General features: G+C 48.1%; 1 protein-coding gene across 1 annotated transcript in view; it reads left to right on the forward strand.

Moving 5' to 3' along the window:
* The window catches only part of LOC104403669 (receptor-type tyrosine-protein phosphatase S-like), a gene marked incomplete at its 3' end in the record, with an annotated part of 54,781 nt that overhangs the window by 15,079 nt on the left and 24,442 nt on the right, over positions 1-15,260 (forward strand). The window contains exons 2-4 of the mRNA XM_010011900.1: positions 3,720-3,865; positions 4,800-4,941; positions 12,966-13,154. Coding sequence (XP_010010202.1) covers positions 3,720-3,865; positions 4,800-4,941; positions 12,966-13,154 — 477 coding nt within the window. The remainder of the gene's footprint in view (positions 1-3,719; positions 3,866-4,799; positions 4,942-12,965; positions 13,155-15,260) is intronic.

A 15,260-nucleotide genomic window follows, 5' to 3' on the forward strand; every position in this document is an offset into this window, starting at 1 on the left:
ATGTGTCTGTGAGGATGAACGCATCCCCGACCTCCTTGTCCCTCCACACCCCCCGGCACTGCTGGTCTCACTTTGCAGCCCAGGCTAACGGGAGGCAAAGGGAGAAGGATCCATGGAGCAAGTTCATGGCTCTGCTTTCGCTTTGTCTGCCCACCCTGCTCCCGTTTGGCTGTCAGCTCAGATCTCTGAAGGCCGTTTGTGCTCCCGCCTGTCCCCCATCCTCAAACCACCTCTGGGTTCTCCATCCTTCCCTCTCTCTTTGGCTTTTGATGTTTCAGACAGGCATATGGTGGCCAGCCTGTCTCCCTTGTTCCTTGTCTGTCACCCACTATTCACCACGGCAGCAGTTCCTGAGGGACATTTGGGTTTAAAGGGTGAGATGTCCCCTCCTTTTCCCCACTCCTACATCTATCAAGCTTCCTTGCTGTAAAGCTGCTCAGACTGGTTTGTCATCTGTGTATCGTTAGCGAGGAGATGTTGGGTTGGGGATTTTTTTACATGACTGCGTTTGAAGAACTTTCTCTGCTTTGGTGCCACACGAAGGGAGGATGGAAGGAGAAGTGAGGCAGCAGCATCTTCCTCTTCTGTGAGGAAAGCTGCCTTGGTGTGCAGCCCTTCTATGTGGGCTGGTGGTGTGTGTGCCTTGGGGAGGAGGAGAAGGACACCCCACACATATCCCCTTGCAGCTCCTTCTCGTCGGGGACTCGGGACAGGAGGTTCAGTTTGACTTGATGGCTTTCCATTAAGCTGTAGAGAAGAAACACAGGTACCCGGCAGCCATCAGGTCTTTTTATCCTTCTCTCCAGAGACCCAGCCCCTGCAGGAAGACTCTTGTAGTAGGAATAGTCTTTTAAGCTCGAGGTTTTTCCATTCCAGTTTTGATACTGGTAAAACCCCCCAGGTTCTGCTACTTTGCAAGCAGAGAAAGGGGGAAAAGAAAAGTCTCTTGTGACCACTGGACCGAGGTAGAATTCAGACTTGGCCTTTCCAAGGCTGGCTTGTTTTCAGCTCTCCATGAGAGAAGATGTTGAAGTGATAGAACATCTCCTGGATTCAAGTGTGACATCTGGAAAATGCCTGTCTCTGATTATTCATTTAAAGCAGAGGTCCAGCAGTTTTGGCAAATGAGGGGGAACACATGAGCCCCTCAGAGCGGGCTGATGACGTTTCGCTTTCGCATGGCACCTTGTCCCTGCTTTTGGAGGCTTTCAGAGTGATTTGCAGCGCTGAAGGCTGAATCCTAACTCCATGTTTCACTGCGGGCTGGACCTGGCACGGCAGAGCTGTGGCAATCCTACGCAGCACGTAGGAATTTGTTTCAGCTTTGTATCATCACCACCTTGCCTGCGATAGCGCTGGCTTGCTCCTTCTCAGAGGGGAGAGAGGGTTGTTGTGCGCTCAGCGTGGGCTGGAGTGACAAGTGCTGCAGTGACTGGGGGTGCATAGGTGGAGAGCGCAGCGGGGAGGGGGGAGAATCAACGTCTGGAGCTCAGAGGCTTGGGCAATTTTAGAATCCACAATTTAGCTTTGATTCTGGCTGATTTTCCAAGTGAGTAGCAAAATGGAATGGGTTGTGTGGTAGGGATTCGGGTTTGGTTTCTGTGTCTCTCGCTGAGTTTGTCGTAGGCAGCTCAGCGTTGCGGTGAGCTCCGTTCACAGAGCAGCTCAGCATCCCCATCACCACACGCTGAGTCGATGGAGCTCCCCAAAACCGGCTGCTGAGCAATGACTTCAAGCAGGCTATTTTATTTTGGAGCACCGTTCTTTTCTTCAAGACAGAAATAGAACCTTATTTTCCTCCTCAGCTGTGCTCTCATCATCCTGCGTGCACTCATTTAAATGTATATGTGACATTAAGGATTATTAGGGGCTTTTATTTTAGGAAATGAACTTGCATCGATAAAGTGTTCTTAAAAGCCCTGGATGGTTTTGACTGTACCTTCAGAATTGACTTCCGCAACCTCTTCAGATATTGAACTGAGGAGGAGAGAGGAAGGAAGTCAGGTTGCTGGCAGAGTGAGCATTTATATTTTGGCCCGAAGCAAGGTTTTGGGTTTGCCTTTCTCAGACGATTCCCTGGTGCCATTACCTCCAGTGGGACTTGCTTTAGATAACCTTTAGCGGTAACATTGCAAAGACGACTGACCTCTAAATATAGATTTGGATATTTATAAAGCTGATGCTTTGTACACGCAGCATTCGGGGGGACATAAACAGCTCCAGCGAATTGTATTTACCTCCAGCATGGAAACAAATGCTTGATTGCACCACATGAGCTTGTTCAGTGGCTTTTATTTATACACTGCTGGCCACACCGGGCAGGGAAGGGGGGCATGCTTCCTTTTGTCTTTCGACCCCTAAAAGACCCTGGAGACTTGTCTCTAGCTGCCATTTGCCCTCTTCTGGAGCTCTGTGGTAGGCTCTTTCCACCTTATTTTATAGACTGGGAGTATGTACATATAAATACACACGTTTCAGAGTCACATGCTCTGCTTTTCTCAAGAATAACAGACGGCAACTTTATGATCTGAGTGATTTTATTTGAACACAGCTGTGGCCTCGTGATTTCAATATTTCAATCAATTTTAAACTAACTAGATGAGAGGAAACCGTGCAGGGAAAGCAGGTTAGAGCATGGAGGGAGGATTCCCAGAGGATAGGGGCAATACAGGTTCTGCACAGGCACTTCTGGCCTCATCTTCCTGTCACAAGAAGGCTGCTGGCACCTTCCTTGGTCAGAAAGCCCATCCCAGCATCCTCTCCCCTCGTTGCAGAGGTGCTTTTGAAGGCAGTCAGACATGGATGGAAGTCAGTGGTGGGGTGTGTGGGAGAGCTGCTGCCAGCTCAGGTGGTGTTCCTTTGGCTCCAGGCTGGCTAAGACACAGCCCAGGCTCCGAGTGTGTTTGTTTCAGGCATCACCGCACCTTTGAGCATCTGGTTTGAAGTGCTTTTGGCTTCGTCAGCAGCATGAATCCCTTGTTTTTCTCAGATGTCTCATGATGAGAAGAGGGGAAGGGGGAACTGCAGGAGCAGACTGCAGACTTGGCTGCCATGGTCCTGGTCTTGACAACTGGATTGTTTTGAAATGATCACAGCTTCTGGCTGTTGGGCTGTGTCCTGTTCCAAAGGATGGCATATCTGTTGCTGTGTACGTGTGCCAGTGAGGGCCAGAGGAAAGACTTGCAGATGAAAACAGAGGTGCTACAAGCCAAGGAGGTTTCACATCCTAAAGCCAAGTTCCCACACCATTTATTTCATGGTCCTTCTCCCACCTTTTACCCCCATCTTGGGTATGTTCCTATGAATGTCCCCCATTCCTTGGTGCTGCAGTCATCTGCTAGGATTTGGGGAGTGCGATTCAGTGTTTCTAGGTGTTGTTTTCAGGTCCGCCAGCTTTTGGTGGGGATCGTTAGAAGGACTTTGCAAGGGCAAAATGCAAAAACAGTTTAAAAGTCCACTTTTCAGAAGCAAAAGAAACTTTGCAACATCACTGCATTGAAATCTCTTTGTTGGATCAAGCCCTTAATCATTTTGTGCTGTAGCTTCTTCCTATGTAAAATGGAGGTATAGACTGTTGTTTCCTAACAGGCCAAGAGGTTTCATTTCGTCTGGGATCATTAGAGAATAACAGTGATAATGCAACTATTAATTACAAACAGTGTTTATTAGAATTTGTTTTTCCTTGTGCCAATGATGAGATTTTCTTTTTTCTCTTAAAGGTCCCCCTGTGTTCATTAAGAAGCCCGTGGACCAAATTGGTGTGTCAGGAGGGGTGGCTTCCTTTGTCTGCCAAGCGACTGGAGACCCAAAGCCACGGGTCACCTGGAACAAGAAAGGGAAGAAAGTGAACTCTCAGAGGTTTGAGGTAAGAGATGTCCTTGAAATCTGTGTCTGTATCAAGAGAGAGAGACTGACACAGAGCAGCTAGTGCTCTTCTTGGGCCATTCTCAGGCCTGATAATAAAGGGAGGTTTGGAAGGGGAGGAGTTTTAACAGCAGCAGGAGTGAAATGCAAGCTCTTGGCCGTGTCAACAGCTGGGCTTGTTCCAAAGCAAGTGAGGCTTGGCTCACTTACTTTATTGAAGTTTTTTGTCTTGTTGTTTCTTTTCCCCTCCTGGGACATAATATAAAGCTGCTTTCTTCCTCCCCTAAGAAACCCCAACTAAGCTGATGGCACTTCAGCTCTGTAAATGCACCTTTCATACTCATCCATGGCTCATTATTTTAACCCTGGGACAGCCTGGAGTAACGTTATAGTTGCTGGCAACCAGACCCAAGCAATTGGCATTGTTTAGATAGAAATGAGAGTGGAGGAACAAGGACTAGGAGGTCATCCTGTGGAATTTGCTGTGGGCCTCAGCCCTGCCAGGCAGCTGTGTGCTAAGAGGAGCTTTGTGGTGTCAGCTGCCCATGCAGATGGAGGAACAAGGCGGGGGTTCATTTTTGTTTTGTTTTCACTTGCTCTGCTTCCTCCTCCTCCATCACAGTTGTGCTCTGAACACCCACCCCACACACACCATCGCCACGGCTCACCCTCCCAAAGCCTTTGAGATGTACATAGCAGGGTTGTATTGGTCAGAGACAGGGTTTGGCATGTGACAGTTCTCCTGTCGCCTTGAGGTCAGTGGAGAGACAAGTTGACCATGTCAGTTATGTGTGGGGATTGTGAGGCAGCTGCTGAAGTGTGTTTGTGAGTGTGTGTGCTTCTATAAATGCTTGTGCCTCCTTTAGAAGCAGGAACAAACCTACTCGCAAGCCAAAGAGGCTTAATGTGTGTCTCTCTTCCCCTTTATCCTGCAGACAATTGAATTTGATGAAAGCGCAGGTGCTGTTTTGAGGATCCAGCCCCTCCGCACTCCCCGGGATGAGAACATTTACGAGTGTGTTGCTCAAAACCCTCACGGGGAGGTCACTGTCCATGCCAAGCTCACCGTCCTCCGAGGTAAGAGCACGCCTGCCTGCAGTGTGTCAGTGTCACAGGGGGAAGGGAGCCTCCAGCCTCTCTGTTCCTTCCTAGGAGTGGGAAGGCTGTTAAAAAATGCATGGCCAAGGCACAAGTCCTCCTTGTTTTGGTTTGTTTGAACTGGCAGATCTGTTTTGCTGTTGCAGAGAGTCGTAAAATCGCTATGTAAGAAACAAAGCTAAAACTGGACCACTTGAGGAGGTTTCACTAGATGATGGGCTGAGGTTCCTTCCAACCTGAATTACCCTGTAACTCTATGATCTTCCCTCCCCTCCATTAAGAATTCCTTCCCCAGGTTTATAAACAGCACCAAAACCTCCCCATCATTCTGCTCAGAAACATGGCACCACTTATCCAGACACCCCAAAAAACCTTCCTTGAGGGAATCACTTCATGGGCTGAGGTTAAGATGAGTATGCATCTACGGAGACTTTTGTGCAGTTGTTAGCAATGCCAGCCTCAGGTATGTTGAGTAAGATACCTGGTTTGCCCTTCTGGGCGTCTTCCCCCTTGCCAGAGGTCCTTTGCTTCATGCACTCTCCAAGAAAACAGTTCCCCTGTTCATTTTTGTTCTGGTTCTTTTTTCACTTCTCTCCCCTGTAGAGGATGTTTGCATGGATGCCTCCTTCATGTCATCTGTTTGAAATATGCTCCCTGAACTTGATGTGGGGGAGGGACCAATATGCTGTTGCTGTGGATGCCTCTGGATGTTTGCTGTTCTTACCCCAGAGATGTGGAGCATCACTGTGTGAAGCACTCAGCTAGGCTGCTTGCTAAAACTGACTCGTTTTAGGGGAAAGGATGTGTGGGGTTCTCTGTTTGAACACAGGGCAATGCAAGTGGCCCTGGCAAGAGGGTTGTGGTCGATACCTGCCTGAGAGCTCCTGAAGGGAGCCCAGCTTGGGAACACTGGCTGTTGGTGAAGCCAGCAGCAGAAGGTGCTGTAGAAAAGCCATGGTACTTGCAGTAAGAGCCATTATTTCTGCAGCGAGCATGGCTAACAACAGGTTTAGGTGCTCCAGGCAGTGTGTGATCCTCACAAGGCCAAGTGGTAGCTCTGCATCTGTGCCAGTTGCTTTTTCTTCAGTGTTCTCTCCAAGAGCATCTCAAATCCTTTTGTTTGAACAGACACTGAGCACATCCTTCCTAGTGCAGAGTGAAATTTGTCTGCAAATCCCCAACGTAAAGCAGTAAATAAAGACCAGACGTAAAGGGCACATGGCAAAGCCCTTGACCTCCCCTGGTAGCAGGGAATATCCCTTCTGCTGCCCACCTGGCAGGTTCTGTCTTGTCAAGATGCTGGCTGCCTTTGAGCATGTGGGCTCATGGTCCAGTCATGCCTGACAGATTTGTGTAGGTGCACTTAAATCTTTGTGTAGCTCCTTTGCCTGGCGTGGCATTTAACCTTCTGTTAGCAGTACGTGGTGGGATGTATCTGTCAGGAGATTGGAACAGTGCTTGATGACAAGAGTGTGTCTAGCTGAAGTTACTGCAGAGGGCTGGGAGCCTTATTCTTCACACTTATTCCTGTATATTCCTTGGGAGCTGTGACAGTTTGAAAGAAGTGCCCTGCAATCATAACGCCAAAGTTTCTACCCCTTGAATTTAGCTACAAGCAGTGGCAAAGGAGAAGGTTGTCCTCCAGCTGTAGCCCTCAGAAATCCCTCAGATTCTCACAGCGTTTTTAAGGCACCTTCCACCAGAAGAAAGCTGCAGTCTGTAAGAAATGAGGAGCTGAGCTCAGTGCTTGTCCTTAGGGAGCAAGGTTCTTTGCACGTGTCTTTTTGCAGCTCTTCCTTCCGGTGCCAGCATCAGACACGTCAGCTGGAGAGGCAGATGACAGGACAGGAGCTGCATCTCCCCACCACCTGACTAATTACGCACTTTGCTGATCCCACCACAACATGATGACTGTGTGCTCTGCTCCCGTGTTACACAAGCACTCCTTTGCTGCTTGCCTTCTTTGGTAGCTTTGTGAATGGACTCTGCAAGAGCAGCGAAGGTGCCTGCTTCATGGAATACTGTAAGGGAGCAGTGATCAGCTGCAGGGCTCGGCCAAGATACTGGTGAAGAGCATCAGGGAAGCAGTTTATGTAGCTTGCCCTCCCATTCCCTGCTCAGCTGGAGCTATTCCATCCTTAATCTTTCCTTAGCTTTACCACAGCAAAGATTGTCTCCTCTTTATCCATGCTTTTAAGTGCTGGGAAAGTTAAAAGGGCTAAGCAAAAATCCCCTGATCTCCACAAAGTTAGCATGCTGGCATCTATTCCTCTCCTTTCCTCTCCTTCTGCATTCTCCCACTCTCCTGTTTGTCTTTTCTCTGTCTTTCCTTGCAAGGCCTCCTCCTCCTTCCCGTCTCCTCTCACTTTCAGGACTCATGCTTAGCATAAAGATGGGGGCTGCTCCACAGCTCGGAGAGGAATGTGAGCTGTCATTTGTGGAAGCTGTTCCCTTGGCGGACTGTGGAGTAGGGAAACCTGGGCCTGTGCCGTTCCATAGCGGGCAGGATGGGCTTTGCAGTCATGCTGCAGCCTGTTGGCTTTGCTGTTGTGATCACAGTTAGACATAGATGTGTGTGCCTTCATGCTGTACACATTCATGGGCAGTTACATGGGTTTCCTCAACCTCAGTGCAGAACAGTCTCATGAACAAACCAGAAAATAATACATTCTTCCCTCCTTGACGCAGCTGTTGGAGGGACTGGGAGTAAACCCCTTTTTGCTTATGTACATGACTACTCCTGGGCCAGACCCGGACAGAAATCCACATGCATTCACTTAAAAACAGGAAGCTGCAGGAGAGGAAACCTTTGGGAGCTTCTGGGAAGCACAGCTTGTGATGGACACCATTCAACTTACACAAAGTCTCTTACCAGCAGCTCCTCCGGCTTGTTTGTCCTTCCTGCTCTGCTTCTCAAGGGGTTGGAGTTTTGATAGGGCTGTGGAGACTTGCTGTTCTTTCCACAGCTGGCTAGACATTGTGCCTGCAAACCTGATTGCTGCAGAGCCCGAAGAAAAGGAAGGAAAGTGGTTTTGGGAAGCATTTTCCAGTTATTGTTGACTCCAGCTGCTGTCATTTTTCATTATAACTTAGGCATGAAGGAAGAGGGTTGGCGCAGGCACCCGCGCTCCCAGTTGGTATCATTTCTTTCAGCTCCACGCTCCCAGGAAAAATATACATATTTATTATCATTATTGCTTCCTCTGTGCAGATCATACTTTTTCTTCACTTGTTTAGGAGCCTGAGACAAAGATTCTCGTGCTGTGAAGGGTTGTCCCATGCTGGCAGCAGCTGAGGGAACAGGGGAGCTTTGCCTCAGCCTTCTGCCTGCATTGCCTCTGCTGCTGGGAGGCACGAGCTGAGGTTCCAGCAGGGGCCAGGCTGGTTTGGTGCTTTGCTCTGTTGAAGCTGATAGAGACACTTCCATGGAGGTTACCCTTTGAGAGTCAGTAGTAAATGCAGCTTGATCCCATAAAACCCAGTGCTTGGTCCAGTTAAATGTAATGGAACAAAATTCACTGTGCCCTGATCGGCCGCTCACTGCGTACTGGCTGATGCTGTCTTTTCCTGAGGAATACTGTGCTCTGGAAAATTGAGGAGAGCTATTAGACATGCAAGATCTGTGGGACTTAGTACCAGAGTATGATTCAGGCTGCTATGGACTTTGAAAACTTCTTTTTGTAGTTTTTCCCTGTTGGTGTCTTCTTAGGAAATGGTCATATATTTCTCTTACTAATTCTGGCCTGTGTTTTTCCTCACACATTTCCTACTCCAGGAGGAGATGTAGTGTGGGCATGTCTAAAGTTCTAGCCAGATCCCTGCTGTTTCACTGGGGCTTTTTGTAATGGTTGGCTTTAGATGAGCAAAAGCTAAAGCTAAATCAGTTCTAGATGCTCAGCACAAAGCATGGGGTCCCCCAGCAGCACATCTTCGAGAGCAGCCGGCCCCTTGGAAATGTGACCTCGCCACTTGATGAGTTCTTGGCAGTCTTGCTTCAGACTTGACTTGTTTTGCTTTTCTTGTAGTGACCTGAAAATCAGGCAGCGTTGGAAGCAGATTAGTTGTGTAGCTTCTGGATAATGTCAGAGTGATTTTACCTCAGATGCCTTTCTACAGAGGGTATATAGGGATACATTAGCCAGGGAAGACAGTGGATTACCTGCACTGTTAAGGGGTCCAACACACAGATCTAAGCGTGTTTTATTGTTTATGAGGCTGCAGATTTTTAATACTTTGTTAAAACATTGTTAGGCTATTTCTGTTTTCATAGTAAAACTTTCAGATCAAAGTGAATGAACTCAACAGAGCATTTACTGAGACTCCTCCATGTATTAACATTGTCTTTGGCTGTGAAGTAACAGTTAACTAAGACACAGGTACATACAGATTGATGGAAATAACTTGTAATTTCCCAAGGCACATAATGTCAGGATGCCTGTTGGGGAGGGGGCAGCTGTGAGTGTTCATAAACTTCATGAGAAGAACAGGAATAAACTCCAGGAGTGCTGGATTTTGATCTTGATTCAGCTTAAAACTCCTGTCACTCAAGCTGCTTCATCTCTGTGTTCTTGGTTCTTCCACCCTGAAGCAAGGCTAGTTGACTGCTCAGAGACCTGACAGCATCCATGAGCTGGGCCACATGTCTTCAGAGAAGAGCAAAAACTGACTCCTCTTCCTCACTTGAGCAGCATCCTCTTTGTGACTTTCTGCATTCAATACATAGAGCGCCCGTAACGCTCACACGCTCCTTCTCCTCGCAGTTATTAAACAACCCTGTGGGGTGAAGAGCAGCAGCATCACCCACTCATCTTTCTTTATGATCCACATTTCCAGCACAGGTAATTAGGTAGCCCCAGAGCTGCCACCTTCTAGAGCACCAGGGAGGCAGCAAGTGCCACCCGTGCTTGTTCTGCGTGACCCTGTGTGTGCCAGCGCATGCGCCCAGCTTGGTTCGAGGCACATCCTCTGGTAGGGTTTATTATAGATGAACACTGAAGTGCTCTTATCTCTTTGCCTCCCTCTATTCTTTCTCACCCTGCTTTGTTCAGAGGCCTTGAGGGAATTCATCAGCTTTTCATCAGGGGTGTCTTTAAGCACCTCAGTCTAAGAGCAGGTATGAACGAGGTGTTTGGGGTGCTCTGTTGATGTGGCAAGGGCAACACGTGAAAACATCTGCCTGTGTAAGCTAACACGATAGCCAGCAGCAGGCAGCTGCCCAGATGTGCCCTTGAAGCATCTTCGGCTCGTGTCTTGGTTCTTTTGTTCTTGCAGTTGCCTGAGCTGCTTTTAGAAGGAGAATTCACAATCCAAACCATTCCTTCTTTATTTATTTGGTAACAGGTTTGGTGGGGTGGTGTTTGGGGATGGATGGGGAGGGTGGCAGGGCACGTGTGTGCGTGTCTTGTGGGGGTTGAGCTGCATTGGGGTTGTAATTGCATTACTACAGGGAATCTAGTTAGGGGATGAAAGCAGTTTCACTTTCCTGGCAGGAAGGAAATCCGAGCACTTGAATCAGTGCAATATGCGATGTTCAGAGATGCTTCCTCCACTGATCTGATCCTCAAATCTGATCACGCCTCGAGTCGCAGTTGTTTTAATTAAACTCAGAGGAATTGTGCACATTGTGCTGCAAGATTAACATTTTTGTTTAATTAGAAACACTCAGTAATAATAGTTGTAGCAGGCCTCCCCCAACACACACACACGTGCACGCAGGCCCCCCGCCAGTCGAGAGGGTTATTCTCTCTGTGGATTAATTGGTTGATGAAATTAAAGGCCGGGGGTTTGAGCCAGGTGGAGCAGCAGCACCAGGGAGCAGGATGAAAGCAGGAATCAATAATGATGTCATCTGCAGCCAATGCGGCAGCAGCTCCACAGCTCCTTCACTGCACACCACCGCCTGGTTAAAGAGCAGGAGGAATTAAAAGCCTGCCTGGCTGGAAGCTGTGCAAAGGCAAAGCAAATCCCAGGCCCTTCTGTCCCCAGCTCACTCATGGAGGGGCTGGGGGTTTGCAGTACACGGGATCTACAGGGGCACGCACTGTTTGGAGGCTTCTATGATGCCTAAGCACAGGCTGGTGAACTGAGAGCTCAAAGGTTTGGTTCAGTCCCTGGTTAAAGCTGTTTATCATTTAGAATGCAATATCCTGGTTTAGAAGTGCTTCAGATGCACCAAAACAACGACATTTATTGTCCATACTGGATCTGTACTACTTTAACAGTTATAAAATGGTCCGTGGTTTTGTTGGTGGTCAGATTCCTTTGATATATGAGGAGAGGTGTGGTTAATACATTTCACTCTCCAGTGAGTCACAATAGCTCCTTTATAACACTCCAACAGTGGTCAGAGGAAGGAAACAATGCACATTTTTAAACACATAATTGGGGCATTTAAACCCTTTTCTTCTCTGCAGCAGCCATGCACTGCTAATAACAGTATTGGACAGGAGTTTCTTGGCCTCACGTATCAGAGCACCACAGAAACTTTTAGCTCTGCCTTCAAGATTTCATAGATTTGGAGAAGCCAAGTGTGAGGCACAACAGTGTGTAATAGCTCTTACCCAAAGCATGTGTGTTTGGAGCTTGTGTTAGAGCAGTGCTGGGGTCTGGCAGCTCTGCTTTGCTCTTAGAGAAGAAGCACCCACCGTAGCAAGGCCACTGGGTTTCTCTCTTCTTCCACCACTTCTGTGCTCAGCCATACCCAGTTTGGCTCCATTCCTTCTAACACCTAATGTGCCAGCAGTAGGAAACGAGCTCTAGTTGTGTTTGCAGTGGGCAGGGATGTGTCCCAACCAAGGCAAGGGTTTCCAGCCATCTCTGCCGCTGCTGTGAGAGCTCCTCTTGGTTTCACTGGGAGCTGGTGGTGATGTATGTTGCTTTCTTAAAAATCCTGCATTTTTTAAATCCTCTGTTATTTCCCCTCTGTTGCCTCACCTGCTTTGGGGGTGGATTCAATGCCACAGATTCCTTAGGCTGCGATTCCTCAATGTGCTTCATTTGAAATGACAGAGAATCCCTGTCAGGTCTCACCCTGGTGCCAGTATCCTCCCTCCAAGCTGGCCTCCTTCAAAGACTGATTTTCTGAGGGGGAAAAATAGCATGTTCCTGAGCAGTATCAGTCGGTGTAAGACAGCTCTTTTCCCCAGGAGTTAAGAGGTTGTGACAAAGATTATGGGGGAAGCAGTGGGGTTTTGTATTAGTTACCACAAATTAGGCAGCACGGGTTAGGATTGCCCTCCTCACCCTCATTAGTGAAAGCAAAGACAAGATTGAGAGGAAGCAGGAAGCTCAGTTGAGCCTGTCTTCTAGGTGCTGGTGCCACATCCCTCTTCTTCTAGGGCAGCAGCATCTGAATTAATATATCTAAAAATCACACCCTGTCTGACAGCACTTGGCTCAGTGGTGTTATGTGTGTCCTCTCTGGTAACTTCAGCTGGGTGATGTTTTCCTCTCCTTTCCAGCTTCCACTGTCTCTTTGACAGGCCTCCTCACACAGTCACTGTCATTATTTCTCTTGTGCAGCTTGTTTCGTACTGTGAGGTTTGGAGGGGGAAGATGAACCCCTCCTTTTAATGTGACTCTGCAGCCCAGGCTCTGTGGTGCAGGGGTCTTTGCCCTACGTGTGCACAGCTTCTGCTGTAAGAGCAGGTAAGTGCCAGTCACTTCCCTGACAGAGGGATTCAGTGCAAGACCTGGAGCAACTTTGATGTGATACTCCCATGCCCCAAAGGGGTTTAGAGTTTGCATTAAAATGTAGAATCTTCTTGCAGGACGTTAGATTAAATCACACAGAATGGATAAACTGGTGAATTTTACTGTAGAATGCATTGTCACAAACCATCTAGGGACCATTTACTGTTGCCTTGTTTTAACCTGCAGTGCCCAGAGTCCTGGGCAGCAAGTCTGCCTGATGCTTTCTTCAGCGTGTTGCATTGAGCAGCTCCATCAACTGCCCTGATTCCCAGTGTGTGTTTAACCACTCTTCCTTTGTTCTTTACCACCAGAGGACCAGTTACCTCCTGGTTTCCCAAACATTGATATGGGGCCCCAGCTGAAAGTGGTGGAGCGGACACGAACAGCCACGATGCTCTGTGCAGCCAGTGGGAACCCAGACCCAGAGATCACTTGGTTTAAAGATTTCCTGCCCGTGGACCCCAGCGCGAGCAATGGGAGAATAAAACAACTGAGATCAGGTAAGGTCTCTGTGTGAGACCAGAGGAACTGACACCTAGAGACACATGTGAAGAGACTGCTCAGAGGTTTCTGAAGCAGAAGAGAGAGCTGAGAGAAACAGGCATCACCAGTGGATTGGGGCATTACTTTCCTTTGGGTTTGGGACTCACGTTCTTACCCAGGAAGTGGCTGGAGTATTTTCTCCTCCAACCCATCTTTCTGGCCTTCCCTGCTGCCTGCCTGACATAAAGAGAATCACAGCAGGGAAGTTAGTTCCCATCCAGGAGACGCTGTAGCTCATTCCCTGGTTAACAGTGCTCTTGTTGCTCAGGGGAAACTGGGGACTGGATGTGGGCTGAGGGTTTCCTTCTCACACCAAGAACTGGGTAAGGAAGAACCAGCTGCTCTGGCAGACATGGCTCTTTGGGCTGCACGCACCTGGGGTAGGGTCCACAGCTCAGGCAGCCTCTTACTGTCAAAACATGAGCCTGTTGCTGTAAACTGGGCCTCTCAAAGCTGGCACTGAAGAACAGCTCTTGCAGGATCTCTCTGGCATCAAGTCCCTGCTGGAGAGCAGTTGTGAGCATTCTGGAGTGACCCTTGGTGCTCCATGGAGCAGATCTCCATGAACAGATGTACCCCAGCTCTGTGGCTCTTGTCAGTTTTCCATCTTCCCCATCTGCTTGTCCATCTGTCTCTCTTGTTTGTTTTATGTTTGTTGTTCTGTGTGTGTGTCAGTGACATCTCTTAATATTCACTTCTCAGGAGATGGTTTTATACTTGTTAAATCTGCCCATTCACTCTGCGTGTGTGTGAGAGTGTGTGTGTGCAAGGAGGGCATGGGTGTATTTAGTCTGGAATATTACTGAGAAAGCACTTCCATTCATAGCTGCAAAGATGAAACAAGCTTTGGAAGTTTGACCATTCCACAGAAACTAACCTGAGAAGGAATCCTTTTTAAATACTCCTTGGTCTGAGGGCTTTGGCCCAGCCTAAAGAAGATATGTCTCTGTGGGTTGGACCTCGCAAGCACTGGAGTCACTTCAGCTACTCAGAACATTCCTTTAGCAAAGAGAGGGAACATTTTCAAGAGTTCCTTGGCAGAAGCATGGCAAAGGGAGAGCAGAGGCTGTGGTGAAGCAAGTGGGGCTTCTCTGTTCATGTTAGACATGTTACAAGTCATCTGGTCAGGGGAGAGCCAATTGTTTCTGCCCAGACCTCTGCTAGCTCTGAAGAAACCTGTTCTGCCTACTCTGAACATCAGAGAGTGTCACCGTCTGGTTTTCCTCTTGCCCTGTTTGGCAAAGGTTCCATATAATGATTTTTAGTTCTGTGGGCCACCAGAGGAAAAGATTCACTGTCGTTCCAGTTCAGTTTTATACACCTGCACAATCACATCCTTACTCAATGAAGCAAACTTACAAGCAGATACTTAAACTGCTTTGTTGAATTGGGTTGCTGAATCCTGCAGACACAGATGAGGTTGACCTCCCTGTTTTATCCTAACAGCTGAGGCAAATGCAAATCAAACAAATCACTCAGCATAAATAATGAGAGGTAAACTGGCATTATATCATGCTCTGTGCCCATCATCTGAAGTGTGAGTAATGCACAAGCAGATTAGTTTTAATACATTCATCATCTTGCTAGAATGCCTTTCTCCTCTTTAACTGGGTTTGATCTGCTGTTTTCCTTCAAGCCACCCGAGTGCTGTGTTTTCATTCCAGTGCATTGGTTAGCCTCAGAGTGAACTCCTGGCCTTGCTGGTAAATCAGAAGATACCTGCTGAGAATTAAGCTCATTTACAGCTGCTTTGAATTAGTAAACTGGTGAAACCCTGAAGCATCTGTGTCAGCCTTAGGAGTGGAAGCCTGTTGCTTGTGTGAGTGGGAGTGCAGATTCCTGGACTTAGGAGTTCTCTGGTTTCATCTACTTTTAGGGCCTTTCAAAACTTGCCTGTGACAGTGCAAAACATTCACATTGGGGCCATCCGGGCTGCGTTAGTATTTTGGTCAGTGGAAAGTTGTTTCAAGACCAAGGCAGAGCAGCTTCAAGTGTGTGTGTCTGAGCTGAGTGTGATGGCCAAAGTGGTGCCTGGTTGGTGCTGCCGATGCGAGTCCTGCTGC

Source organism: Nestor notabilis, unplaced genomic scaffold (genome assembly GCF_000696875.1).
Source record: "Nestor notabilis isolate BGI_N333 unplaced genomic scaffold, ASM69687v1 scaffold21693, whole genome shotgun sequence".
Taxonomy (NCBI): Eukaryota; Metazoa; Chordata; class Aves; order Psittaciformes; family Psittacidae; genus Nestor; species Nestor notabilis.